Source organism: Lucilia cuprina, chromosome 4, assembly GCF_022045245.1.
Source record: "Lucilia cuprina isolate Lc7/37 chromosome 4, ASM2204524v1, whole genome shotgun sequence".
In the NCBI taxonomy this organism is placed as follows: Eukaryota; Metazoa; Arthropoda; class Insecta; order Diptera; family Calliphoridae; genus Lucilia; species Lucilia cuprina.
Genome location: NC_060952.1, coordinates 18,633,200 through 18,660,369, shown reverse-complemented (window position 1 = coordinate 18,660,369; position 27,170 = coordinate 18,633,200). Strand labels below are relative to the sequence as shown.

General features: G+C 26.8%; 2 protein-coding genes and 1 long non-coding RNA gene across 3 annotated transcripts in view; 1 reads left to right on the top strand and 2 right to left on the bottom strand.

Annotated features, from left to right (window-relative positions):
• LOC111675859 (ubiquitin carboxyl-terminal hydrolase 46) overlaps positions 1 to 10,913 on the bottom strand; it is a 39,560-nt gene extending 28,647 nt beyond the window's left edge. Inside the window, exons 1-2 of the mRNA XM_046948142.1 lie at positions 10,578 to 10,913; positions 8,588 to 8,918 (exon numbers count right to left, since the gene is read on the bottom strand). The gene's annotated coding sequence lies outside the window, so the exon portion shown is untranslated. The remainder of the gene's footprint in view (positions 1 to 8,587; positions 8,919 to 10,577) is intronic.
• LOC124419325 lies at positions 10,878 to 14,288 on the top strand. The gene is made up of 3 exons (XR_006940484.1): positions 10,878 to 11,492; positions 12,749 to 14,045; positions 14,101 to 14,288. It is a non-coding gene; the product is annotated as an uncharacterized LOC124419325 (long non-coding RNA).
• An 11,262-nt stretch (positions 14,289 to 25,550) lies between these two features.
• On the bottom strand, positions 25,551 to 26,974 carry LOC111679679 (O-glucosyltransferase rumi homolog). The gene is made up of 2 exons (XM_023441279.2): positions 26,760 to 26,974; positions 25,551 to 26,676 (listed from the first exon to the last, which is right to left on the bottom strand). Exons 1-2 carry the CDS (start codon positions 26,923 to 26,925, stop codon positions 25,583 to 25,585), a joined length of 1,260 nt encoding a protein of 419 aa, XP_023297047.2. The 5' UTR covers positions 26,926 to 26,974; the 3' UTR covers positions 25,551 to 25,582.
• Between the last annotated feature and the right edge of the window lie 196 nt (positions 26,975 to 27,170).

Below are 27,170 nucleotides of genomic sequence, written 5' to 3'. Positions count from 1 at the left end.
ATAAAACTAATTATAGTCATCGTCAACATCGTAGATCAAATTATGGTAAGTTTAGTTATATTTTTTTGTGTGTTTCTATTACAGAAAATAAGGAACGGAAAAAAGTTAAACCTACATTTCTTATTTGTTAAGATAATGTTCGTCAGGTTTTACTACTGGTTGTTGAAAATATTAGATTTAAACTAGAAAAGAAATATCTATAATGTTGCATAGTGGTTAAGAAACAAATATTTAAAAAAAAACATGAAATAGGGAAACTGACCAAAAGTCCATTCCTATTTTTAGTCTTAAAAAATAAAAATTTATACTTTTTCGGAATGTAGCCATTTCAAATTCCCAAATTGTTTAAAATATTTTTTTAAGTTTTGATCCGTCCACCTATTGTGTAATAATTCCATTTTCGATCGGAATGGATTTTTGTAGCAGTTCCTATATTCTAAGGGAAACTTAGTCTTGTTTAATTACAGTAAAAATCTCTCTAAAGTCATTCATTTAAAATCGATCTGATCGGTCCTTATTTGACCCTAGCCCTTTTAAAAATCCCCTCAGAAAATTACTTAAATTAAATTAAACGAAATCATATTCGAATATCTGTAAAAAAATCAGTAAAAAATTTCTTCTATTTAATTCTGATTCAGAATTTCTGAATAATATTTTCGATTTTCTAATGATTTGTTCTCATTTGACCCTAGTCCCCATACAAAATCATCTTCACAAAATGATTTAAAGGTCAATAATTTTTTTGAGGTCCCTTTGACCCCTTTGTTAGCAAATTGAAAACTTATTTCGGAATCGAAGGAAAATACTATTTTATAAGTTAATTTTAACCTTCAAGTCGTTTTCTGAAGGGATGTTTGTATAGTCATTACAAAAGTCGACCATTACAAAATTCGGCATTGTCGGCAGAACATGTAACATAAATCTGGCTAGTCCAAATAATGGACCGATTTTATTTTCATATTTCCTTCGGCCAAAAGAAGAGTCTGTGCCAAATTTAAATAAAAAAATATAATTTTTATTTTTTTTAGCAGTTCTCTTTATGAAAATTGCTACGCAGACAGACAGACGGACCTAGCTTAATCGACCAAGAAGTGACTCAAGTGATTCTAAGCCGATTGGTATACTTTAAGGTGGGTGTAAAACTAATAATTTTGAGTGTTATATCAGCACAAACGTATAACACTTTCCCCACTGCATATCGCTATATATATCTCCTTCATAAAACCCTTTAGCAGTTCTGTTTATTTTTATTTTTTTTAGCTGATTTTTTTTAACAAAACCACAGTGCACTGGCTTTATAGTTTAAATGTAGGTTTGGTGTTTTATTTTCTTTTTTTTCCTCGTTTCATAAATGGAATTTTTGTTTTGGTGCTTGATAACTTTTACTAAAATTGTGTTTTTACTTTTATTATGTTTGTTTTGTTGCAACCAGCAGACATTTTCCTAAAATGGTAAATTTTTCTAACAATGTTTTAATACTATTACGGCTGCTGTTTTTTTCACTGATATTTTATTACTTTCCTTAACAAATTTAATTACGTTTTTTAGATGAAGAGAAAAAATTGCATACTTTCCTGTAATCTATAATAATATAGAAAAAATATATGTACGGTAATGCCAAGATTAATAATAAAAGTAATACAAATTAAAAACAGATTAAAACAAGTGATTTATGAAAAATTAAAACTGCACCTGCAGTTTAATCTATAACAATTTTAAGATTATATATGAATTTTAGATATTTATAAAGTATTTATAAAATTTAAAAGGTTTTTTAATTAAATCAAACAAATTTAACGTTTAATTAGATTTAACAGTAGGGATTGGACATCGATTGCAAATAAAATCATGGAATAATGTTAATAGCTTAATACCAAGGTTGGCAAAAGTTATGGAATAGTATTGCTGTTAAAACTTATTTCGGTAACGTTATTTAGGACTATTTCCATGTCGGTATTAGCGGGTTGAAAATGTATTTTAGCGGTAACGTTAGCCTAGCGAAAACATTTGGCAATCTTGCCAAATACCTAAAAACAAATTACGAAATCTTAAAGAAAAATAAAAAAACAATATCACATTAAAGTTAAATTACCAGAAAAGATTTATACACTCTGACAATAAATAAATAAGCAATTAAATGTACAAGTATGTATATTTAGTTAGTTGTTAATAAATTACTATAATTAACAACTAATTAAAATGTATGGAAATAAACTAAATTATTAAAAAAAAACAAACAAAAGAATAATTAATGTTAAGGACATAAACATTTTAGCCAAGTAAGCAGAAAATTATTATAACCACCACAAAAGAAGTATTTAAAAGATTTTCTTAGTTTTACACAAGCATTTTTTTGTGGCATTAAACATTAATATTAATGTTGGCTTTAACGCCTTAAAAACAAACCCCTAAAACCAAAACTCCCTTTCAATATAAAATACAATGGAAGCAAAATATATAAAAACAACCCCCAAAAAAACCCCCATTTTAAAAACATCATTATGTGATTCATCCCAAAACATGTTGCTCATTTTAATTTTTATGTTTTGTTTCAAATAAGGAATTACTTTTATTTCTTTACAATTACAAAATTTTGTTTGTTTGTGCAAATATCAGAGCAAATTTTGAGCTTCTTTTTTTTAATAAAATCTAATTCATATAGAATAAAGCACCCTTTTCAAAAACTTTATAACAGTTTGTAATTATTGAATCAGTAGTCCTGTTTCTTGTAGAGGGGAAGATTTTATTGAATGGGGAGAATGAATATTTGTTAGACGACTTTAAGAGCATTTTTGTGAGTTGATTCATTATTATAAGTTTTTTCCTGAGAAAAGTATTTTCTTTTATTTTCTAATGATTTGAAGAAAGTTCAACGAACTTTTTTTTCCGGCAAGTTATTTAAAGGGAGTTTGGTTTTTATCCTCCTCATCAAAAAAGATGAGGAGGATATAGACTTCTGCATTTCATTTGTAACACATCGAAATATTGGTCATAAAACCCACATATATTCCGGTTCCTTATCTGGCCATATCCATCTGTATTTTGGAAGCACGTTAGGGCTTGAAAGGAAAGAAGTAAAGTTTAGATGTTACAATATTCTGTATTGAGAATATTAAAATATCGGTCCACGTTTTCGTATAACCCCCATACAAGTGAGCCAACGGAAAACAGTTTTTTATAGTTTTAAACGAACCAAAATCTCTGTACAAAGTTTTATGAGGATCGGACCATAATTGACGCGATTAAATATGACATAAATAAGTTTCATACGAGTCAAAATCCATATACAGGTCTATAAAGACCCTTCTAGAAACTAGCTTAACCTCTCATTACTCGCTTAAAATGAGGATCGGACCATAACTGACGCGATTAAATATGACATAAATAAGTTTCATACGAGTCAAAATCTATATACAGGTCTATAAAGTCCCTTTTAAAAACTAGCTTAACCGCTCATTACTCGCTTAAAAATACGACATAGAAAAGTTCTGTGTGACATAAAATCGCTGAAAAATTTGATCGATTTATAGTTAAGGGAAGCATTTCTTTTACGGAAACGGTAAGTTGGTAGATATAATAGATTCGGTATTACCGAATACAACACTCTTACTTGTTCTGTAAATATTTAAAACCTCGGCGTTTAAGACAACATTGTCGTTTTTAAAATACTTTATGTTTGAGGACGATTTAACAGCAAATAAACTTTTTAAAAAATTCTCTATGAAAATAATCAAAATAAATATATATTTATAACTAATAATAACACCGAATGTAAAATAAACAATATTTCATTTAAATCTTTATAATATTGAAAATTCCCCATGATGTGGATAAAAACTCAATAAATAAAAATAAATATTTTTAATTGTAATCTAGTCTCCATGGTTTTTTTCTTTATTTCTATACGCATATGTTTATTTAATTACACACGTTTTACTACAAAGTCAATAATGCTACCTATTTTTATAGTTCGGAAAATACCTCTAATTAATCACCTTAACTCTCACACCATATGTTTATCTAAATATTGGTTTGGTTGTTTGTTAGTTGGTAGAAAAAAAGCGGTCGGTTTTCTTGTATTTTCATTATTGTTAAATGAACAAAAAGTTGACCCACATTTATATGTTGAAAGTGCGTATCAATCAAGGTGTCTTTTTTTTTTGTTTACTTTTATAATAAAGTAAATATTGGGAAATACATGAAATAAAGAATATTCTAACATAAAATGTAAATAAATTAAAAACTTCCGTTTAAGAAACAAGTTACAAAGACACTTGGCGTCATTGTGAAATAGAATGGAGCAAAACTTTTTCTATTAATTTTACTTTTAATATCTTCTACATATCGTCTAGATTACATAGAAGTAGTCTAATAAGGTCTTTATAATAATGTGTTATATAATTACAGCGACTACTTTTTCTAATTACTCGTAAACGTTTGTGGTAAAAATTTGCTGGAATCTTTTATTGGGCCTTAAGACAATTATTGACCGAACTCAGAATTCGAATACTAAACTATTTTTTGGCGGATTTAATTTAAATTCAAATTTTTGGACATTTTATGGACAATATTATTGATCAACTGTAAGAGGGGTAAATTTTGAACAGATCCTCATTTTAGGTTTCTATGTCCACGTCAAAGTTAAGCGCAATTTTTTGTATATATTATTCCTTCATTGGGTTTTGGATCCAATATAGACAGATCCTTGATGTCGATTTTCATCGTTATTTCCATATATTAATATTTAAAAAATGTAAAATTGTTTGTAAGATCAATGTGCGCGTCATATATGAGGTCTTGAATCCAATATGGACACAGACCCTTATGAAATTTGACAGAGCGGTAAAACTTTTGATGTCAATTAACATCGTTATCCCCATAAGATCTAAATTATTTAAGAATATATCGCTCAAATTGAAAATGTAATCCGCTTATAATTTAAAAGACTTATCAAACTAGAATAATCCGACATTTTTTAAACTTTGGTCCTTTTGTTATGAAACTTAATCTTAATTTTCAAATATTTAAAAGATTAATATTTTTATCATTCAAAACATTTTTAGTTTCTAAGATAATTTCCATTGGAAACAGTTTACATCTTAAAAAACACTTGTTTGACATGATGGTCCATAAGTATTACATTGATAAATGTTTAACGTTATTATAATACTTCTTTTTTACTATTTGTTTAGTTTTTCTTAAGCAGTTTTCGAATTCTTTTACATATTTACACATTTAACAATGTGCGTGGTATTATAAATAAAATAAAACACAACGACTGAGTGAGTAAGAGATGTATGTATTTAATATTTGTTTATTTATATTTGTAAAGATAAAATTTACTTATTCATACAGATACACACTTAAAAAGACACATTTAGGTAACCTACATTCCGTTTCCTTTTATTCCCCAACACACAAAAGTTAGTAAATATTTTCTTCTATCGACACTGAGTTTTACAATAAAGTGTGGATATGAGGTTAACAAGTTTTAGAATATCAGTTGCAATAATCGAAGTCCCATAATATTTTAATTTTTTAACCACAACCACAGAAAACTAGTTGGTGTAACGAAATCATTTGTTAGCCAACAAATCTGAGTACATAGAAATCATTGACTTTTTCAAATGTAGCTAGAAAAAATTGGGGTTTATAATCTTGTAAAAACAATTAAAAAAAAATGCTATATATTCGATTACCACAACGAACTCGTATATTTCTCAAAGTATGCTGTGTTTTATTTGATTTAAATATATTAATATTGTCCATATTCTTAAATACATTCCCAGCATATTAAGTCATTACAAAAAGCTAAAAAAAGTAGTCGTCATAGTTATCATGAGAACACGTATACAGCTTCTATAGCTTTACATAATTATGAATAAGAAAGTATTTATATAACACATTATTAATAAGTCCTTATTGGACTACTTCTATATAGCCCAGGTGACATGTAGCAGCCATTACCTAGTTTTTGCTGGGATACTTTTTTTATCCTTCAATCTTGATGATTTTTAATAACTAATAATGTCACCAATTACAAGCGCAATTACTTTAATTAGTTAAAATTAAATAAATTTGATAAAATATTTACTCACATTTACGTAAGTATGAAATATGAGATGAATATATTTTTTTGCAAAAAATATTTGACTGGTATTGTGTTAAAAGATGATATTAACTGCTATATGAGGTGAATTTGAAGGTGAAATTTTTCTTTCAATTTCATTTTTTATTATTCATAATTACACATTGTCAAGTGTTTGAGTAATTAAGTTATTGATTATGATTTATTTCAGTGTTTAGTGCCTAAATGTAAAATCTTGAAAAACATATGGGCAATTCCATGAGAAGGTAAACCACGTCTAAAAAATTAGAGCGCTTACAACTTTTTGGGTTTTTGCAGATAATATCCATCAATTGGGGTATGATGCATTATAGCACCAAAATTAAAATTTTTTGAAATCAGTCTATTTAGTACACCTCGTCGCCATACAAAAGAACCGGCTTTTTATCACATTTTAGCTCATATTTCTATTAATTATAACTATATAGCTTTAAAAATCGGCAGATCTAAAATGTATATAAGATTAAATGATTATTATCGTAACGATTGGACCCTAGTTCCGTTTAATTTTAGAAAAACAGTTAAACATCTGTAACTCACTTTTAATCAGTCATTTTATGATAAAATTTAACTCAAAGAAGTTTTATATGAATAAAAATTACAATCCCAAATTTTATGAGGTTCGGTCCATATTTGACCCTAGTCGCCATATAATTCCTGTTTTTTTATTTCTATCTATAACTTGCTTAAACACGTATATAGGTCGGTCATTTTGTAATAAGTTTTGGCAACATAGTTTTTATAAAAATTTTAAATGACCTACGGATTAAAACTTGAGTCAAAAGTAGTTCGTCTCAACCTTGACAAAAAATTTGAAACTCGATTCTCTGATATTCAGTTACACTTTCCTAAAGGAATTGGATTTCATTCATTTGGGATTTGATATATTATATCCAAAAGTTATATAAAAGCTCCAAGACATCTTTATTTATAAAATACTGTCCATTTCAGATTATTTTTGTTGATACTAGTGTGCGATTCAGCGCAGAGTCAAAAACCTACCGGTCTGTGTAATTTTACTTTATATGATTTTCTAAAAGAGGATTTATATTAGGTTTAGGCTGCAGAAAAAAAATTACTATGGTCATTATTTTAGTAAATACTTTTATTTTCATATTATTCAAAAAAATATTCCAAGATCTAATTATAAACAAAAATTTTCTAAAAAATTCCAATTCTTTACTTAATTATATCCTACAACACTATAGTGGGGAGGGTATTATGTTGTAACACCTAAAAATATTGGTTCTTCATAGCCGATTTAGCTATGTCCATCCGTTTGTCTGTGTGCCGATAAAAACTCTGTGCGCAGGCTACAGGTCACAATTTTCAAGATAATTAGATGAAATTTAGCATAAACTCAAACGCTATTGAAAATGGTTCAAATCGGTTCATTATTTCGCCTAGCCCCCATACAACAGTCCCTCCGAATCGGGCCCTTAGGCTTATAAATACGTTAAATGTCAACAAAAATTTATAAAACATAGTTTTATAGAGCGGTAAATGATACTACTGATTTTTATAGTGATCGGGCCTCATTTGACCCTAGCTTCCATACAAATTCCCCTTCAGAAAATGTCTTGAAGGTCAAAATTCACTTATATTTTCGAATAAAACGTTTAAAATCTACATAAATAACTATGAAGTAGATGTAAATTCCTCTTTTAAAATTTATAAGGATTGGCCCATATTTACCCTTACTGTCCTATCAGCCCCCTTGGAAAAAATATATTTTTTTAATAATAGGTAAAAATATTCCACAATATGGTTAAAAAAAACAAATTAAATGTTTTATTTTTTAAAAAATAATAATTTTTTTACATACTGACTGATGTAGGCTATCATATAGTCTTCAATGTCCGACTATATATTCATTCTTGTTTTTTTTTTTAATTTAATTTTTTTATAAAAATAAATTCATATTTTTCACTGTTAATTTAAATTTTTGCTAAAAGAAATTATCTTCAAACCTTGAACTGTTAAACAACTGAGTATGATTTGATTTTAAATCGTTTTAGATTAAAAATAAAATTTTCACAATTTAAAATTAACTGATATAAAAGTCTATATTTCTAAAACTATTAATATTTTGATACATTTTTCATTTTATTGTTATTTAATCAAATAAACAGCTAATTATTAGTATACTAATTAATCAAAATTGCATTAATTTTCTTGGCATATTAAAAAAAAACAAAATCACCAATTAATACTTTTTATACATATTTTGGTCTAACCTCCTCTATAATTTTAACGAATACATTTTCGTAGTTGTAGTTTATTAGTTTTTCCTCATTTACCAGTTCTTCTTCTTTTTTACTTTTCAATGAAAACAAGAAAGAAAATCGATTTTTACCCCAGAGTCAATGAAAATATATTTGAGAGATGTGCATGAATTTATTGTTGTGTTGCAAGCAAACAACATAAAGAATATCTAAAAGAAATTTCTATTTTACATACCTTTTTATACTTAACGATGAAATTAAATAATCCTTGTAATGATGATATATTTCGGAAGTTGTTAAATAACAATTAAACCGAAATTTTAAAAATCCTTATGCAAAAATAAATGATAACAACAGGAACAGGAGCATAAATAAGAGAACAATTACAAAAAAAGAGAGTTGAGTAGAATGAAGGTTACAACAAAAACAACACTTTTTCTTAATATTTGCTTGTAATTTTCACATACACACAGGAAATACAAAATATTATTTTGTAAAATTTTTCTTGCTTTCTTGTTTAAAACAATTTTTTCTTTAATTTAAAATTTATTTAAACTTAAAATAAACTAAAAGGAAATAAATGAAAATTTCTTTTGCTTCAAGTAATATAACAAACTTTTATATTATTTTTTAATTTTTTCATGCTCTTTTCTAGTATTATGTATTATTTTATAGATTTAACATATATGTAGGTTTAACTTTTTTTACAGGAGAAAAATTTTTCTTTTAAGATTCAGAGCTACATATTTCAATAATTTTTTATATTCCACACTTTTTTTTTAATTTTTACATGTTATTTAATTTATTAAAAACTTTTTCTTATTGGACAATTTCACTCGTTGTTAAATTTCTATGCACATTTTTATTTTTTTTTTAATTTTTGCGACCGAATTTGTGGTATTGTGTTAGAAAAAAGAACGAAAACGAGAAGAAGAATCTATCTGTAAGAAGAGGGCGGTGGTGTATAAATGTAATTGTGTGAAAAACGTATGGTGAGTTTGGTGAAAATAAAACATAAATATAAAAACACTTTGTTTAGGAGATTTTTTTCATATTCTTACAAAATCTTATAAGAATGATTATGAATTAAGAATGAAAGTTGTATAGACTCCAGCATGGAAATTACATTTCAACACCATTGAATACATAAAAACACACACAATTTTTGTTTAAAAATAAATATTTATTTAATACCTTTGTTCTTTTAAAGAAAATAAAACTTTTTCTATTTTTCCGTTTAAATATTTTGGAACAATAAAAGACAGACACTCATACCCGAATCTATAAAAAAGCTACCGCATAGATACACAAATGTTTAACGATTAATAATAAACAACAAAAAATAAACTCCACATTTTACATGAATTACAGAAATAACAACAACAACAAAAACTAGAAGAGAACCTGGAGTACCATAACGTTCTAAATGTGTGCACACAAGAGTTAAATGACTGGCCAAGTTTTGGTAGTGCTATCAGGGATGTAAATGAGATAGAATTTACAAATTGTACCCACATTTAAAATTTGTACTTTTCAAACTACATCATAGTAAGTAATAAAGGTAGAATTTTCTACAGTGTACCATACAATTTGCTATAGAAAATTTTCTGTATAACAAAATTTTCTATATAAATTTTTCTATATAACAAACTTTTCTAATGAAATTTTTCTCTATAACACAATTACTATAAAATATTTTATGTTTAAGAAAAAATTTCATAGAAAATTTTGTTATACAAAAAAAGTTTTAGAATTTCTATAAAACAATTTTCTTTAAAAAAAATTATATCTAAGACAATTTCCTACAGAATATTTTTGTGTATAACACAATTTGCTAACGAAAACTTTTGTGTATAAATAGTACCAACAAAAAGTACTTTTGAGGCATAATTTAAATTTGTTTCAACACACAAACCAAATGACACACGCTCACACTATGGAAATGTTAAAATTTATGGTTTAAGTGAGGGCGCTTTTCATTGAAAAGAATAAGACAAAAAAACATCAATGATAGGAATGAATACCAACCATATGGTTGTTGATATATCAAACAATCCAACATAAAAGTATGCTAACAAAAGCTCTCTTTTAAATACATTTATGCTCTCGATTAAATACTCTCTATAACTCAATAAAAAATATGTCAAATATATTTCAACAATAACCAAATGGTGAATTTGTTACTCGTTTAACTTGCAGTTTGGTGGTGAGATTTTTAATGTTACCTATTTATTCCTCATTTCTCCCCCAATTTTTACTCTCGGCTGTTACAATCACTATTAAAGTAGTTGACAATGGGAGAGCACAAAAAATAAATATTCAAAATTAAATTTCTCATAAAAAACACAATGAACTGCATCTCGGTTTAACAAAAAAAGTCAAAATTTGTTTAACCCTTTTTAATTTATACGTTTTTTTGTTTATCTGGTTTATTAATTATTCTTTTTGATAATTTTATCGCAAAACACACGCGTGCCATTATTATTATATCGTTTGACTGGTTGTTCTCGGTCGGTCGTTGGTTGTTGTTTGCAGCTCACGCGTTTTATTACAACTGTTCGCATATAGTATAGATTTATAAATGCTAAGCCTTAGTCAACAACAAAAGTTGACAATCGGATATAGGCAGTCAGTCAGTTTGGTTATTTGGTTAGCTAAGTGTGCGATTGCATTTCTCAAACGTTATATTTATTTGCTATTATTTGCAAAAATATGTATAACTAGTTCTAGAACGAGTGCAAAATGAATTATTTTAAATTTTTTAAATTGGAACTTACTATTAATTTCAAAATCGTCTCTCTGAAACGTTATTGTAATGTAAAGCTACTTTCAGTTAATTTATTAATAATTATTTCTTTGGTATTGGTTTCAACCTTTTAAAGGTGATATAAACAAAATCGGAATTATTCGTACTTATGAAGATCGTTTTATATTTGTTATACCCATTATCAAAAAAGATGGGGGTTATTTTGATTTTGTCATTCCGTTTGTAACACATCGAAATATTGATCATAGACCCACAAAAGTATTTATATTCTGGATCTTGATTAAATTCTAAAACAATCAAACCATGTCTGTCTGTTGAAAGCACGAGAGAGTCCGAACGGAAAGAGTTAGAGCTACACAAATATTCCCTATAGGTAAGGTTTGTTTGGTATTGAAAATAGGCAACATTGGTCCACGTTTTCCAATACATGTGGCCCCTGAAAAACAGCTTTAATAGTCACAACATGTTTTCAAAACGCGAGTATAGCGATAAAATTCGACATAAATATAAGACTTATTTTATGAAATCTATTTACGAATTTTATAAGGATCGGTTCATAACTAATCCTACCATATAAGGCCCCCTTCAGAAATTTACTTGCGAGAATTGAAATGCGAGTATAGCTATGAAATTCGATACACAGTAGTAAGTTTCTTACAATTGAAATTTTCATAATAACATTAACCTATCCTTTATTAGAACCTGTAACTATCATTCAAGAACTTGTCAAGCTTATAAGCATTACTTAAAAATTTTAAAATTTATTTTAAACACATTTTTATCAAAAGTTTAAGACTCTCTGTATGAGAGATTTTTTTAAAGTACACATACCTAGATAAATAAAAAAAATTGTATATATGAGTATAACGATGAGCAAGAATTGCATTTCGTTTGCATTTTACAAACAACGATACTTTAAGAAAAAAAAATATACAACAAAATATGCATATAACAAAGACATTTTTTATACAAAAATATAGATATATGCGAGTATATTTATGCATATATTGTCTCTTTGTTGTTATTTTATTATACGTATATTATACATACTTCTTTTATCAAAATTGTATACATATAATAATATTCTCTACATGTTCACACTTTATGGGAGTTATAGACACGAATGTACAAACGATCACTGAATTACAATGGGTTTTTTTCTGTCTTTATAAAGACACAGCAACTTACTGACTACATACTACTACTATTTTCAATAATATGTCAAAAAATCAGAAAAGAAAATGTATAATTTCATTTGAAAACAAAATATTAATATATTTAACAAATAATAAAAACTCTAGAGATATTTACACTCAATCAATAGCTTACCAGATTTATTGAAATATTTGATTATTATTTAGTTTAATTTTCGCATAAATATGTATTACCTGAATATAAAAAAATGTTGATAAAAATGTAAGAATATGAAATTTTAAAAAGTCTGGTCTATAGAGCCGGCCTATAGTCTGGACTTTTGAATCGATTAGAGAGCAGGACTATGGAACTGTCTATAGACTGAACTATAGAGCAGACTATTAAGCTACTTTAGTTCGGTTTGTGAACTATAGATTTGACTTTAAAGCGGAATATACTATCGATATATAAAACAGACTATTGTTTGTATTATAGGTCTGAACCATAGAGAAGACTTAACGGCTGAATTGTGAACTATGAAGAAGAATAAAATCTATTAAATATAACCTATATAGAGCAGACCATAGTCTAGATCTATAGTCTGTAGATCATTGTAGACTATAAAACAGACTGTAGTCGGGTCTATTCAACGGGTCTTGGCAACAGAACAAACTATAATCTGGACAATAGAGAACACTATAATTTGAACAATAGAGCTGACTATAGTTATAAAAAGCTGATAATAGTTATAAAAAGATGACAATAGTTATAAAAAGCGGTCTATAGTGTGAACAATAAGATATACTATAGGGCAGACTATAGTGTGAACAATAAGATACACTATAGGGCAGCCTATAGTTTAGACTGAATCAGACTATAACTGTAGACTGTAGTCGGGACTATAGAGCAGACTATAGTCTTGACAACAAAGCAAACTGTAATCTGAAGAATAGAGAAGACTATAGTCTGGACAAAAAGCCGACTATAATGTGGATTAAAAAGCAAACTATAATGTGGGCTATAAAGCAGACGATGCCTCTCCCAATATGAGAATAGTTAGGAAAAAAAGAGGATACCAATCGAACTGAATGGTTCTAAAATATAGGCAGTCATTGGAGCTTGACATGATGTATCATGACAAAAGTCAATTTTTCGTTGGAAATGCCTAAATGTATAGTTTTCTAAACATCATTTCAAAGGAACAGTCACAGAACTTTTGCTTTAAATATATCTCTGACGGGGAAAAGTATTTTTTAAAAAGAATTTCAAATGTTTTGGAAATCTTTTTTGGCTTTATTCTAAACTAAATCATTGTACAACGCAGTTCAATTCCATTCTACAAATGTTTTATACATTTTGTCACAAGCAAACAATCAATCCCAATACAACTTCAACTTAATATATAGAGCACTGGAAGTGAATCAAGACGCCACTTAAAAAAACAAAAATAACGAATAAATAAAAATGTGTAAATGTATTAAAATTTGTTTGAATTATAAAAAAGCGGAAATCAAAATGGCTGTCAGCTACAAAACTGCATGACGGGTCAAACAAAATATATATATATATATATAAAAATGACAAAATATTTTATGATAATTTCTATGATCTTTTTACAGCCATGAGTAAGATTATCTTGTTGTAGCCGCCTTAAAAGCAAAGAAAAACTAATATATTGAATTATGTAAATAATGATAAGAAAAATGAAATAAATATAAAAAATGTTAGGTGAAGAATCCCGCTTTAAGATGACAATCGATAATCGGTAACTAAAGTCAACTTTACGTTATATGTAAGAATACTAAATAAGATGGTTTTTGTCTACTGAGATATTTTTCTTATTGCAGGCGATTTACTCAAATTTCGAGATTTTTGAACTGAACTGATATTTTGCTGTAAATGGTAAAAAGTTTACAAGTAAATAGTATATAGATGAAGTCCGGTTTAAAAGTTATTTTAAAAATAGCAATTTTTTTTAAATCAAAACATCCTTTTTGGATCTATGATATGATCTTTAAAAATGATAGAAAATAATTTTGATGATACACACAATAAATTTAAGATTAGCATTTAACAAATGAAAATTTAAACAAATTGAAATTTCATTGAACTGGAAAAATTATTAATCATAATATTTTAATAAATATATGTACATACATTAGAGAGGCTTAAAAAAAGTGGCTAATGTTTAAACCAAAAAATAAAAATTTATAAAAATATTAACAACTCCAAAAAAATACATATGTATTTATCCTTTGATTCAGCTCACCAAATACTGATGCCAAAACATTGTCACCTTATTTTTCCTCTATACAAAAGGGGTCACCTTAATGTACATATATACATATATTTCAATTACAGTTCTACAAAGACACTATCTAGGAACATTTGTAATAATTTAGTTTAAACAAAATTCTAACAATATAAATGCATTCATGTTTATTTCTAAAAGAAAAGATAGAAACAATCCATTTTCCACTTATTTTAACATGGTATAAAATATTTTGTTCTGCACACACAATAAACCATCAACTTTCAATGGCAAGTTTTTAGATGATTATAAACGATTCCATAATTATACATATCTTTGTTTTCATAATTTTGTTGCGTGCATTTCTATATTATTATTTCGTTTTTTCTTTATTTTATTATTTTTTCCTCTAAAGAAAAGAAAAACGCCAACCATCATTAATTATAACTGTTAAAATCAATTATATAATCATTAGATTTTATTACAGTATGTATTGTTTATGTTGAAAGTTATTCGTTATGGATGGTTAATCGGTTAATATTTTAAAGTTAGAGTATAATGAATTATTATGGCAGAAGTCACCAAAAGAAGATCATTACTGATTATGCAACTAAGTGAGTTAAAAGTTTGAGAAATTTTAAAAGCTTGAGACTTATCTTTTTAAAGAAACAAGCCACAGACTCTGAAAGGAAAATCTAGAGACATTAAATATAGTCCAACCTAACTCAAATTTCGTATCGAACACGAACTTAGCTCAATTTTAAAAACCTCTCGAACCTGAACTTTGTTTGGTTTTGAAAGTTTGGTAAAATTTAAAGTTTTTATATTATTTTAATCTACCGGTTAAACTATAACCAGGGGTGGAGTTACCGGGACTATCTATGTTTAAAAGTAATTTCTTAAACCGGACCTTTTATGGCCACCATGTTCAAATGTAAACCGATTTGAACAATTTTCAATACAAATCGATCCGAGACATTTAAAATTCTTTCCAATTGTGTTTTTAGGATATTGGCAGACGGACATGTTTGTTCATTTAAACCATAATAATAATGAAAAATTCTTCTTCAACTTAAAAGTGTAAAATTTTTTGTATATTCCTGCTGAAGAAGCGATTCATTCAGAAAATTTTAATCAAAAGTGTTACATTTGTAAAATACTGTTAGGAACTATATATTTGTAAAACAATGCTTTATCAAAAGAGAACTTACATATTTGTTGAAATCTTAGGCAAATTGGTCTTAAAATATTATTCACACATGTTGAAAAAATTATGTAGTGTGAATTTTAAATTCAGTCGAATATTCAAAAAAAAAATTATATACAAATTTATTTTTTCCATTATTAAAAGTCATAATTTTGTTATTTTTAAATTCTCAAGACAATTCTTTTTATAGCAAAAAAAAAAAAATGTTGTAACCATCGCAGCATCACAACGCAATATTTAATAAGTATTAATTAACTTTTCTTTCTTAAACTAGAACGCCATATGTGGCAAAAACATATAAAACATAATTTAAAACATTCAAAAAAAAAACCTAACAGACAAAGAACTAAAGTCATATATGATTCATACACATTAAAAGACCCCTTATTTATTTTAATTGCTTTTAAAATGATACATAAACCATAAAGTTTTTCTTTTTTGTTAGGTTTTTTTAAAATTAAAGAACTTCTCAAGTAACTGCAACTAAAAGTTTTTAATAAGTGAGAAATTAAAAAAGGGAAAATACGAATTTTAAACGAAGACAAAATTTCTTTTAAAAAGGACAACACCCACAAATCAAAGTAAATAAAATATATAAATATTTTCTTCATCCTTTGGAAACTTTAATTTAGTTTAAGGATACAAGTCACGTTTAAATGTCAATTGAAGCAATCAAGAAAAACATTATGGCGTGCAAAATAAAAAGGGATCAAGAAAAGTAAGAGATATATAAAAATAAACATAAAAAAGGTTAAACAAAAAAATAATCGAAAGCTATTTTATAACTTTACTTTAGACGACAAGCATATTTCAGGAGTTTTTCAGAAAAAGAGTTAAAAATCATTCTTTATTCCTTGTTATCATAAAGTGCAGCAAAATTCTCTATGAAAGTGTCACTTGTTAATAAGCAACTCTGTGTTTATTTAAAGTTATACATTGAATATTCACCATATTGTTGTGGTGAGTATGTAGCATATCCACTTCTATCTGCCTGTACGAAATAAGGAGCATGCGCTTTTACAAATGTTTTATTTGCGTGTTTAAATAACAAATAATAAAATATATTATAACAAAAAAAAGAAAAACAAATAATATATATTGACATACAATATTTTATAGCCATAATATACGAAAAGTTGAATACGAGTTCAAAATGAATACAAGTGTTAAAGTGTAAGTTGTAAAAAGTAAATGTAGCATTTTTTAAAAAGTTATTTATTTCCTTTTTTTTTTAATTTATAGTAAAAAATAGAATTTTTAATAAAAAGTTTATTTTTAATGAAATCTTTAGTTTCGAATTGGTTCGTTTTTTTTTTTCGTTAGCATAATTTCTTACTTAACACTATCTCTTCGCTTTCGTGGCAAGTACTTATTTAACTCCTTATTTGTAAGCGAGTGCGGCATATTCAAAAAGCAAGTAGTAATAAGTTTTTTAATAGCTATTCATTACTTTTCAATGTATGGTTTTTGCTTTGATTATATTAAGAGTTGACAACACTTCTACCAACAAGGAAGTGTATGCAGTGTCCTGATTATATTTTCAAAAAATTACTAGTGGAGTAAATAAAAAACAGCTTAATTATCCTTTAGCCATTTATTATGGGGTGGTGGTTATTTTTTTACACGAATATCCTTTTTTAAACTCGCATATAATATGAGAATAAGCAACATATACATATGTAAGAAGTATTATGAATCATTAGTTTGAGTTAGGTTAGGCCATGGGGACCCTACTGGTTTTTTGGCTCGCTTAGTTGATGTTTAATGTAAAAAACATATAACGTATTCATAAACAAGTAAATAATTCAAGGATATACAAAGTACGAACTATATTCACAAGTACATACATGTTTATATAGTACTGGTACTTAAATTTTAACAAACACATATAAATAATACAACTAGAACAACATATAGAAAATAAACTTAGAAAGGATAACAACATTACTGGGCAAAAAAAAATCAATAAAAAAAACATTTTTTAATTCCACGAATTTTTCTAAATGTTAAAACCCTCAGACAGTATGACGCGATATATATATAGTTTTCTTTTTTGCTTGGTAAAAAGTAGGAAGTCACAATTTTGAAGGAATACAATTAATGGCACCTACTTTTTATTATTAGAATATTTGTTTTGTGTTGCTGTTTTGTTTACAGGAAAAAGTTTAATGTACTTTTAGCGTCAAAATAAACCCACAATTGCCAATATGAGTTTTTGGTTTTTGCCGTCAAAACATTATTTAATTTTATGTTTTTTTTTGGACATGTCGATGTCATTGTATCTTGCTGTTATCATACAATACATATAGTTTTTATAGTTTTGTTCCAGTTTTGTAAATACAATTTATGTCGTAATTATCAGATACTAGGAGAAATGGCGAAATTAGAAATGACAATATTTTTATTCGCTTAAAACTTGTATAGTTGTTAAAAACATGAGCAGTTTTTTATGTTTTTTTTATGTTAAATAGACAACTAGAGCATATGGCGTGTAACCTAAATTAAGTGTTAAAAACTACATGGTTGGAATGAAATAAATAAAAAGAAATAGATGTTTAAAACATTTTTAAGATTGTTTTTTAAAGATTAAAAAGTATTTCTTTGTTAATGTTGCTTATCTTTTGAAACGTGTTTCTTTATAAATCCTTCTAGGAATTCAAATAACTTGATAAAACATACATGCAAAAATAAATTCAAAACAAACACAAGGTTTAAATTTTAACAACATTAATTGATATAAAATATTATTCTTAAAGCTTTTTCTAGCCTGAACAAAGTTGTCTATATCACTTAAAAATTGGAAAGAATCATATTACTAGAATAACATTTATATAACAGAATTTTGTCCGTAAGAGAAATAAGTACGTACGTTCTGAGAGAGACTTTGTATTCGGGCTTGGGTCTAAGATTTAGTTCTATTAGTATTTTTCCGGTTGTCTGATTATATGACAAGGTAAATAATGAAACGAATACTACCATTTCATCCTTATTAGTTATCCTGGTATAAGTCTTGTAAATTTACTTAAAAGTTTTAATTTTTAAAGTCATTTAAAAGTTGCTATTAGTTTTTTGTGTGAAAAGCTTGAAACAGATAATTCATTACGTAACGGATCGTAGAAACTAACTTAGTCCAGAATTTCAAAGAAAATTTGCAAATTACACATCTCCTTGAAACAGGAGTACGTATGGCATTTGTTGTTTTTATTGTGTTTTGATATGGAATCACAAAAGTTCTTATTTTTACAATATTTTCATCGGTAGTTTCCGATATTAAGGAATCTTAATAACAAACCATAAGAGTTTTGCTGCAATTTTAATAGATAAATGAAAATTTTCACATAGCTTCTCCTTATTGAGGAATTAAGTCACCGAAAATAATATCGTGTCGGCTAAGCGAGATTGTGGAGGTCAAAGGTTACAAAAATATGTTTTTGGTAAACAAATATATTTTTGATGGTTTGTGCTGATGTTTGTAACGCACTATAATATTGGTCCCATACACACCTTAATGTATTTCTGTCTGTCTGTCCGACTGTCTGTTTTTCTGTCTGTCCGGCTGTCTGTCTGTCTGTCTGTCTGTCTGTCTGTCTGTCTGTTTGTCTGTCTATCTGTCTGTCTGTCTGTCTGTCTGTCTGTCTGTCTGTCTGTCCTGTAAACCTTGTAATCAAACTACATGTCGCTATTTTGAAAATAGCTGTCTAGCCTATCCCCATATCCAAAATTTTCGATGGGTCCCAGATCAAAAACAAATAATGTCTTATTTTAATAAGGCCTCTTAAAATGAAACTGACCATATGTACATAACTTAAAAAAAGTTAAAAAGGATTCAATTCGCACAATTAAACAATTTTTCGGAAATGTACCCTCTTGTCCGCTTTTAAAGGAAATCCGATTAATTGCTATTTTAATTTAAACAAATCAGTTAATCAACCACTCAGTAATTTGTAAAAATAGCAATCAAGTCAAAGATACACATTTTATTTAATCATTTGTGTAACGTAAAACGTACGGTTTTATCTAGTAATTTTTATATTTGTGATTAAACAATTGTATATTTAAATTGACGACGATACGAGTGCATAGTTAGAGTAGTAGTCGGAAAAATATATTTATTGTGATTCAAACAAAACTATCTAAATCTAAATTAACTTGTGATTCAACTTTTAATTTAACACAAAACAAAACGACAAAAAAAGAAACGTATTACTTTTTCTGTTTGTTTCCTCTTGTTATATGATGATTATTGTCTTCGTTGTATTTTTTTCGTATAAAACAAAAGTTTTACTTTATCTACTTCCAAAAAGTATTTTCATTAACAAAAAAAATAATAATAAGCAAGCGAACTTGTTTATTTTTTCTTTTTGTAGCAAATGATTTCATTACTTTTTATTATTTTTTTAACATAATTTTGCACAAAAAATTATAAATGAGAGACCAATACATGTTTACCCACATTTGTTAAAAAAAAAAAAAAAACTGGTTTAAGCCAAAATACAATATAAGTATTTAAAAATAAAGAAATAAGAAAATCATAAAATTGTTTAAAGTTATTAAACCGCTAGAGGTTTCAAATTTGATAGACTGTGATTACTGCAACTAATACTACTAATATTTATACCACAAAAACACATTGTAACTTTGTACTTTGTTCTAAATATTTTTTGTTTAATATTTAGTTAATAAACATTGAGAAATCTAACATAATAAGATTGTTTTGTAAATTTGAATAGCATTATTTTCTAAATAAATTTAGACTGTTGCTGACTGACTAAATGATGAAAGCGTTGTAAGGATGGGCACTACGGCTTTTAAGGACATGACAAATGAGGTAGCTAATTACACGGAAATAGTGTTAGACATAGGAGTAACACTGACCGGCGTTCATACTAGGATCCTATAACATACTGACAAATTTTTAAAGCATTGTGGACGAGCTTTCATGACTCGTTCCCACGACAATTGGATCTCCGCTCCGGGACGACCCGATTTTCAATCCACCAAAGATTATCAACTCAGCAACAGCTGTATCAACAGGAAGTTTTTTCCCCAGAGAATAACATCCAATTACAGTAAACCTGTTGAAAAACACTTTTCGAGAATCTTGTACCTCTCAGAAGTTTAGTGACATGGTTTTGTTTTTGTTTTAATGTTTAAATTTAAGAGAATTAAAATATTTTATTTAAAAAAAATATACAAAATTCTACAACTCATATAATAGTTTAAGTTAAAACAATAACTACTTCTTAACAATTTTACTAAACATTTACATTGTGTTTACTGAATCGTGTCAAGATCATTCGTATACAAGTAAAAATACATTAAGAGCGCGTGTTTATCAACATTTTTTTTAATGTTGTACTAAAGACAATTCACATTTTTTATTTTTTTAATATTTTACGTTTCATTGATTAGCAATTTTATAAAACAACTAGCTCTTTATAACAATGTTTAATTTTCTATAAGAAAAATTTTGTTATAAGCTTTAGGTACTATACTTTATTACCAATTATTTTAAATTTAAATATCTATATAATAATATACTAGTAGAACTATCCCTAGTCATCATCCTTTTATGTTTCGAAGTCAGTAACGATTTGAAGTGATTAGTTTTTAAACATAAATATACAGTAATGTTTATAGTAAATGTCTTAAGAATTTTACGCTTGAATGGTTGATTGGTTGACTGAATGGGTGGCTGACTGGTTACTCGCTTTTTTTTTTGTGTTTTGTAATAATTTATTAATAAGTGTTTTTCTTTGTGACCGGAAACCTTTGATTTTTTATTTTTATTTATTAGTAAAATGTTGTGTACAATCTTTGAGATATAACAAAAGTAAATTTAAATTAATCAAATAAAAATTATGTAGGAAAATTTATTTTGCTGTAAAATATATACAGTGAATCAACTAAGTTTTTGCCTACTTTTTTAAGAGAATTTTGTTTCTTGTTCATAAATAAAATTCGAAAAAACAGGTAAAAAGTAAATATATGTTTTCCAATTAAAAATAGAGATTGTATAAAATGGAAAAAATTAGAAAAAATATTAAAATACAAATTTTGGTACATTTGTTGTTGCATTTTATTATTTTTCATCAGAACTTGCATGTCAATTTTGCATATTGAGAATTCCGGTTAATTTCATTGGGGTTTTCAAATTATTTTTTAATTATTTTTGGAATTTATTGTTTTATTGTTAAAAGGAAGAGTGTTAAGTATTTTTCAATTGCTATTTGCAAAAATTCCACATTGGGTGAAAATGTGATGTTATTTGCCTTAAAATGTTTAAAGGATAATAATGAGGCAATTTCGATATAAAAAATAAGTTTAGATTTCTAGAACAAGTGTAAATCAATAAAATAAAATTATGAAATGATCCAAAGAATTATTAGAAAAAACGTGCTGAGTGCTCTTTCAAAAACTTTAACTGCCAAAGAGAGGCGACTTGTATCCAAGAAAAACTATTGGACTCCTGATTTATATTTTTTAAAAATCTATATACGAACTAGGAGGAACACTATGTTTAAATTTAGACATTGGAACCAATGTAAAGTGAACTGTCGTGTAGTACAGGAAAAATACCTAATTTAGATATTTTAAAATATAGGTAGTTATCATACCCCCAAAGGTCAACAAAAGTAATATTTTTCAGCTAATACATACACTTATAAATATTTAGAACCCGAATCAAGAATAACTATCCAGATTCTAATATGCCTACTATATCTTATAAAGCATTTAAATTATGAGGTTGAAAAACAGGATTTTAGCATGTAATAGTTCTATAGTGGTATATGGTGATGTCCCCATATTTAGAGTGGCTAAGATGGCTAGTGTTAGATTTATCGAATAAGAGTCAATATTCTACAACTCTAAATAAAATTTACACAGAACTTCCCAAATAGATGGTGTTTCCGTAATGTAGTTTTAGTTTATCAATACAAAATGACCAAAAACCCTGATTATTTTTTTATAATATATAGATTTATACCTCACAAAACATTTTTTCTAGGTCCAAATCCATTGATTATCTAATATATCATGAATCCAATTCAAAATTACTTATTATTTTCGAAATTTAATAAAAGAAACGATAGATTTTATGTTAAGTCAAATATTGATAAATTCTGATAGGTATATAGGATAATAAATCGGTTAAGAAATGTCAAAATTTAGTCGTTCCACTAAAATATCTAAAAACTGTTATTCTAATATATAGGAGTAATAAAAATATTAAATTTTTGTAAAATAATGCAGCAATATTATTTAACCAAATCTACAGACCCAATATGTACCTACCTAACTTTAATCTAAATTCAACTAATATGAATGATTTCAAGTTTTTTTTCTAAATCTGTTAAATAAATATTTAACAAAAAATTTGATTTTATTTTTTTTTTTAAACTTCATTGGTTTGATTTTAAACATAAATCTATTTCAAACCAATTAACCAATATTTAACAATATTTCCGTATATACGATAAAAAACCATACATATTTATTGATTAAAATTAACATAATTACAAGTTTATCATTGTGCATGTATATGAATGTATAGACAAGTGCCAAAACCACTGACAGCAGCTGAATTAAAACTTAAAATTGAAACTAATCAAGCCACAAATAAAACAAACAAAAAGAAATTTTACAAAGAGAAATTTATTCAATCAAACCCAAACTAAAGAAGAATGTAAATGTGAAAAACTAATAACATTTCAGTTAACAAGTTTAATTTTTTCATTTCAGTTTATTTTGCAGTTGAAAATTAAAAAAATTTGATAAAAGTGAAGAGGAAATAAAATATAAAATAAAAATGTTGAACAGAAAAAAGGGTAGAGAGATGACAAAACTTTTAAATGCAAAAATAACTAGGTAGGTATATGAATAATTTTTAATTTTTTTGTTATTGTTTTTTGTATAATAAAGCACTGGAGCATAATGAAATAATTTTGAGGTAAACTTTTGTATGAGAAATAATAAAATAAATCAGTTAAATGAAAGTAAGCAAATGTTTATTTTTTTAATTTTCAAATTTTAATTTAATTTTTATTGTTAAATATTAAAACAAGTTTTAAAATTTTGTTTTGATTTGTTTTTTGATATTTTCATAAATCTTGTAAAACCAAATTTAATAGTATCTCAACAAAAAATTAACTTCCAAAGAAGCGAAAAAGTAGAAATTAATCCATGGATGTACTGTTCTTTTTATTTGATTTCAAATTTATTACATCTGAAGTCATTCTCAGGAGGTAATTCTTATATTCATTTTTTTGTTTATTAGGAAGTGAAGTACTTCATTTTATTTTTGTTCGATTTGTAAATTTTTATATATAAATTATTTTACTATATTTGGTATAAGACATCTTTAATTGAAATATATTAATAATCAATATTCTGATTCATTAGTCGTAATAACAAAAGTTAAATGAATAAATGAAATCACTTTAACACGAAGAAAATAAATTACTCTTAACCTCAATATCATTAAAATAAAATAAAGTGCCTGAATGACAAGCAATTGTCTAGGTATATAGGTTAAACAAATATAAATTTGAAAGTTTTGCTTAACCGATAAAATAAAACATTAACTTATAAAGCCTTTAATAATAATTACAATAATAATCATATTATTGACAACGCTTTATACAACACATGAATTTTCAACAAGATGGCAACTTTGCGAGTTGCGAATAAAAGGAATAGCAAATGGGGAAAAATCAATATGTCGCACTTTTATATGTTTAAGCAAGTAAGAGACGAGCTTTTAAATAACTGTTAACCACATTTATCCCTAAAAAAATAATTAAAGCAAAAAAAGAATTAAAAAACTTACCTTTTTTATGATGAAATTTTCAAAATTAAACAAATACAACTTTTTTTCTAATTGGCACTGAAACTATTTACACACATACAAACATTTTACACTATAAAATAATGGCAAGTTTCTTTTTTTTTATTTATTTTCGGGGTCCCCTCCGTTCATTCGTTTCTTGTTATTTTATTATTTTTGTTATTTTACAGCTATTGTTGTTGTATGGTGGTTATTTCTAATTGTATGTTTTTCTTTCCAGTAGTACTTTGCCACAATGATTTTGCCAAAATTACGTATACTTGTTAAAATGTTGTTATTGCAAGTGCTCCTCTCTTTATTTGTTGTAAATTACCGTTTATTATTTTCAATATTTTTCTGCAACCACTGTTTAATAATTTACTTATGTATTTACAGTTTCGTTTTTATTATGTTGGATATTATTTGTTTTTTCTGTTCCTTTTTTTTAGTAAATTATGACAATGGTGGGGGTAATTAAATTTTATACGATTTTGCTTACGTTTAAGATATTTTGCTAAACAATTTATTTTTTAATTCTTATAGAACTTGTTTATTTGTTTTCTTTAATATTGTTGTAATTTGGCTTTTTTAAACTATTCTTTTTAAAATTTACACGGACTTTTTTGGATTTTTTACACGACAATCAACTAGAAAATTTTTTTTGCCAGACCGTAAATCACGTCTGTCGTTTTTTCGTTCGTTTTGGCAATTGGAAAAAAAGAAGAAACAAAAGAGAAAAGAATTAAAAGTGTTGACCATTTAGCGTTTTTACGTTAAGCTAAATTTTTTATACTGTTAGTGTTGCCATGGTTAACGAAAAATTGAGAAATGAAGATTTCGATTAAATTTTAATTTTTTTTAAATAAAGTTTATTGCCCTAATCTTAATAGAATCATATAAATTCTATGAATTTCTTGTCCAGTATTTTTTAATTGTAAACCAAAAAATGTATACTAAATTTCTTGAACTTCTCGAAATTAGCTTTAAACAAGCATAGTAATTGAAAGCCAGGTTCTTTATTATATATTTAAAATTTTATTTATTTTACTTTTTAAATTTTTCTTTAATTTCTATCAAACTATTATCCTCTTCAACCTTATATTTCAAAATTTTGGCATAATTCTTTAATAACCTTCTCCAATAACATTCAACATCTTGCATTCTTAAGTGCTGTAAAATGAATTCAAAACCATTATTAGCTATTTCTTTAGCTAAATCGTCATGCTCCTGAAAAAATTGTAGTATATCTTCAATATCCTTTTCTTTAGGATATTTTTTAAGAGGCACATAATGTATCCAAGGTTTCATAGAAGGATAGAAAAATTCCAGCCATTCATCGCCTACATGAAAAACCAACGATTTACAAAGGAATAAATGCTTAAAACGGAAACTAGCCGCTACTCCTCTAAAATTAAAAAGATATTTAAAACGACAATGTTCCTCAAAAGAAACTTCTTTAGCCGGCTCAGCATTTAAAGTGTCTTTAGGTGATTTCCATGCTTGGTTTTTAGTATACTGTGCATCAACCAAGTTAGGCTTACGTCTTGAGAGTAAAACTAAAGAATCCCTTTCATCAGATGTGCGTGAGCCTCTAAAAAATGCTTTAGATTCCTTTGAGCTCCATTCTAGTTTTTCGGCAGCTGCGATGATTTTCTCTCTATGCAAATCCCATCTTCCTATACCAGTAGGATGGAGTGATATTGCAGGTCCTCCAGCCCAAAACGTCCAGGCAGGATACATTATATCCAAGTAGTCGACCGTCTTTGAAAATGAAAATACAGGTCTCATTTGGTTGCCAAATTTGGAATGTACTTGAGGATAATCACGTGTATTAAGAATAAAATCCATGTCAGGTAATTTTGGCAATAGTTTTAAAATAAAATGTTCAACGCCCTCACATCTGGAGGGAAACATACAATTGGCATGTCTATACAGCTTATGTTTATAGATTTTATAATGCGTACCATAATTGGCAGCCTCTTTGGTCATTTGTTTTGTGATGCCCCTTTCCCTAAATTGGGCCAAATCTTTGCGTATTACATCGACATGACACTCGCAATTGTCATCATCAGTATTTGTGGTACAAGGACGATACTTTTTTTGGGCTTTTCTAACAGCTTGAAATATTGCATTATTTACTAAAATATAGGTAATACAAAATTTAATTTGTTTTTAACGTATGTTTATGAGATTATACACATTCGTTTTCCTCAATAATTACCTTCTTTGTATCTTTCGTTTTGCGATGGAAAGTTTTCTTCATTTTGGCAATCATTTTTGTTTTCTATTGCACATTGTGTATTGTCTAAACTTTCGGGATTGTTTGTGGTGGCAGAATTTTTGGAAATAATTAAAAATATTGTTAATATTAAATGCAAAAAGTGCATTGCTCTTTATCGTTTTTGTTTGTTTATATTTTTACTATAATATAAAATTGTTGCTGCCAAGTGTCAATTGTTGGATAGGGTTTCTTATTTATTTCCAAAATTTTTGCTATCAATTTCTAGCGATTTTGTTTTTACGAGGAACAACTCTGTCTATGTCAAATCTGAACGCTAAAGTTCAATAAAATTTCTGTTACCATCATTCTAAATTATACATACATGTAGTAAAGTGTTTTAAATATTTTATA

Bases quoted from the DNA above. Each gene is read 5' to 3' on its own strand.
- LOC111679679 (XM_023441279.2), bottom strand. From the start codon at position 26,925: ATGCACTTTTTGCATTTAATATTAACAATATTTTTAATTATTTCCAAA. The intron at 26,677-26,759 runs GTAATTATTGAG...CCTATATTTTAG, and splicing joins AAACGAAAGATACAAAGAAG to TAAATAATGCAATATTTCAA.